The sequence below is a fragment of the Odontomachus brunneus genome, unplaced genomic scaffold (assembly GCF_010583005.1).
Source record: "Odontomachus brunneus isolate Ranch 3 - 2012 unplaced genomic scaffold, Obru_v1 Obru_scaffold_114, whole genome shotgun sequence".
NCBI classification, from domain to species: domain Eukaryota; kingdom Metazoa; phylum Arthropoda; class Insecta; order Hymenoptera; family Formicidae; genus Odontomachus; species Odontomachus brunneus.
The window spans coordinates 1,173,428-1,177,044 of record NW_022639564.1 but is presented as its reverse complement, the minus strand read 5'-3'; the positions used below and the strand labels follow the sequence as shown (position 1 = coordinate 1,177,044).

At 48.5% G+C, this 3,617-nt stretch overlaps 1 protein-coding gene across 1 annotated transcript in view; it reads left to right on the top strand.

Annotated features, from left to right (window-relative positions):
• Positions 1-3,617, top strand: part of LOC116849399 — a 4,461-nt gene that overhangs the window by 700 nt on the left and 144 nt on the right. The window contains exons 2-3 of the mRNA XM_032826526.1: positions 238-559; positions 1,988-3,579. Of these exons, the coding sequence (XP_032682417.1) occupies positions 238-559; positions 1,988-3,579 (1,914 nt within the window). The remainder of the gene's footprint in view (positions 1-237; positions 560-1,987; positions 3,580-3,617) is intronic.

Genomic DNA, 3,617 nt, shown 5'->3' with positions numbered 1-3,617 from the left:
TTTATTCGCAATAACAAAGATCTTACTGATTTCGCGCGAATGTATTATCTTGTGTCATGTTTAAGAGGTCGCGCCCTCGAGTGCGTTGCTAATCTTCCAGTCACAGCAGACAATTTTGAAATCGCGTGGCAAGCTTTAACCTCTCGGTTCGAGGATCGTCAGCGCTCGCTCAATTCTCATTTGTCAATAATACTAACTCTCAATACAGTAACTCGCGAAAGTTCTGTTGAGCTGCAGACATTACTAGACAAGGTCAACATCGCGGTAGCTTCTCTCACAAGCTTGAATCGTTCTCCCGAACAATTATGGAACGATGTACTAGTGCATTCGGTTGTTTCGAAGCTCGATTCGATAACGCGAAAGGCTTGGAACATTCGCTCAAGCGATGCTGAATCGCCTCCCTCATTCGACGAGCTCAGTCGTTTCTTGCACTCACGCGTTCGCGCTCTCGAAGCAAATATCCCAACTGGGCCGTCAAAGGTACCAACCAAGGCGTTCCCAACGTCAAAGGTTCATGTCGCAACCACCGCTCCGAACGAGTCGTCAACGTGTCCACTCTGTAAATCGCCGCATTTCATTAATGTTTGTTCAATTTATCTGAGTAAGAGTCCAAGCGCGCGTCGCGATCTTGTCAAGCAGCATAACTGCTGTTTCAACTGCTTGAGTCACAAGCATTCCGCAAAGGAATGTCCAAGTCGATATTCTTGTCGGTTGTGCCAAGGAAAGCATCATTCCACTCTTCACATCAGCTCGGACTCTTTCTCCGATTCTGCGACCCGCGCATCAAACCGTTCTCATCCTCAGATCGTCGATTCGAAACCAGAAATTAATTCGTTGTTCGCTTCGACAAGAACGCCGGCTCAATCTCGCGTCCTTTTAGCGACCGCCTTAATAACCGTCAGCTCTTCGTCTGGACGCTCCGTTGTTGTTCGCGCACTAATCGATCAAGGGTCAGAAATGACCTTCATATCTGAAACGCTCGCGCAAATTCTTCGTGTCAAACGAATTCACATGCCAATCTCGGTGTCCGTTGTCGGAGGCAATCACGCCGGAATAATAAAACGCGCCGCTAACATCTCCGTATCTCCGCGAGACTCGGTCGTTCCGTCATTTCCCGTCACCGCGTTAATTTTGAATTCCATCACGTCCTACACTCCGAGTCAATCTACCAGTGCTTCCTCTCTTTCTCATCTTACTAATTTAAAATGGTCGGACCCGACTCCCCTTAGTCAAGAACCGATTCATATTCTCATAGGCGCGGATTTGTATCATAATATAATTCTCGACGGGGTTCGAAAGGGAGAAGCCGGCAAACCTTTCGCTCAAAATTCGATATTCGGTTGGATAATCTCAGGACCAGTCAGCTCGCGCGTAACTAACATTCACGCTTCGTCCGATAAGAGTGCCTCTAGGCACGCACCACCAAGCGTCTCTACTCATCACGTACTAAATTCTTTGGCTCTCGATGAGGAGATTCGTCGCTTCTGGGAAACGGAAGACCTTCCTCGCAAAGACTTCCTCTCTCCGCAAGACCAAAAATGCGAAGAGCATTTCCGAAGCACTCACTCTCGCGATCCTTGCGGGCGATATATCGTACGACTTCCTTTCAAAACGGGTCCCCCTATAAACATCGGAGATACTCGTCTCTCGGCGGAAAGAAGTCTCGCCGCGATGACTCGAAAATTCATCAAAAATTCCGAACTCGCGTCAGAATACAGCGAATTTATCGCTGAATACATTCGCCTCGGGCACATCCGCGAGTCGTCACTTCCTCCGTCTTCCTCTAACCAACGCGTGTTCATTCCACATCATGCTGTAATTCGTGATCACAGCCTTACATCGCATTTGCGCGTTGTTTTCAACGCGTCTAACAGAAGCTCAAACGGCTCGTCCTTAAACGACCATCTCCTGGTCGGCTCAAAGTTACAAACCAACCTTTCTTCTGTCATTTCGAAGTGGCGCAATTACAAATTCGTGTATTCCGCAGATATCGCCAAGATGTATCGACAAATTCAAATCGACCCTCGCGACATAAACTATCAAACCATTGTTTGGAGAGCGTCTCCGTCAGCACCGATCTGCGAATATCACTTGTTCACTGTAACGTATGGCATGGCCTGCGCGCCGTTTCTAGCGCTTCGCGTTTTAAAACAGCTCGTCGATGACGAAGGCGCAGATTTTCCTCTCGCGATTCCGATTCTTCGCAACAATATCTACGTCGATGACCTGCTTTTCGGAGCAGATGATGCCAACAGTCTAACACAAACTCGTGATCAACTGGTTGCTCTTCTTCGTCGCGGAGGATTTCAATTACGGAAATGGTCAAGTAATTCATCCGCTTTGTTAGCCGACATCGATCCAACTGATCACGGGTTAGCATGTAGTCGAATTCTTTCAACTGATGACCGCGTTAACATTCTCGGTGTCACGTGGACTCCAGCGTCGAATACGTTGGAATTTCAAGTTCATACCTCGACGGATATTCCAAGTACTAAACGTTCCATTTTGTCTACCATCGCGAAGCTCTACGATCCCTTAGGATTAGTCACTCCGGTAACCATTACTGCGAAAATATTTATGCAAGAATTGTGGCGGTTAAAGGTCGGATGGGACGACACGCTTCCGGAGAGCATGTTCGAAAAATGGCGAAAATTCTATGCGAAGTTGCCAGTTCTAAGTGGACTCACCATTAAACGCTGGACCGGATTCACGAATGACGCAACTCAAATAGAGTTACACGGATTCGCGGATGCCTCCGCTTCCGCGTACGCCTCGGTCGTGTACCTCAAAGTCACTAACTCGAAGCAATCCATCATAACTCTTTTAACGGGCAAATCTAAGGTCGCTCCGTTAACCGCGCTTAATATACCACGCTTAGAATTGAACGCCGCTCTCCTTCTCGTACGGTTGCTCGAATTCGTGCGAGAATCACTCGATCTTGCTTCATTTCCTTGCTACTGCTGGACGGATTCCACTGTAGTTCTCGCATGGATCCAACAACATCCCTCACGTTGGAAACAGTTCGTCGCGAATCGCGTTCACGAGATTCAATCGCGCATTCCGGACGCTAAATGGATGCACGTATCCTCCAACGACAATCCCGCCGATTGCGCGTCGCGTGGTTGCTCCGGCGACGAGATCATCAACATGACGCTGTGGTGGAAAGGCCCGTCGTGGCTCATGAAATCTCAAGCCTCTTGGCCGATTCAAAAGTCTCTCACGTCAAGTGACATGTCGCTTGAACAAAGGACTGTCTCGTTGCAATGCTCTCCATCCTCGGAACCATGGGATCTGGCCTCGCGATATTCATCATGGCCCAAGCTCCTCCGGGTGACCGCATACCTTTTTAAGTTCACGGACCTATGTCACCAGGTTAATAAGACACATCCTTCCGAAGGATTTCCGCGCTCTGCTTTGACCCCTGATGAATGTTGTCGCGCTAGAACATTCTGGCTCAAGCAAATTCAAGCCGATGTCTTTCCGCTGGAGATTCAAGCGCTCTCCAGGAACCAAAGTATACCCGCTAAGAGCTCACTTACACCTCTTCAACCAATGCTAGATCACCACGGACTCCTTCGTGTAGGTGGACGGTTAACTAACTCTACCCTCTCATTCTC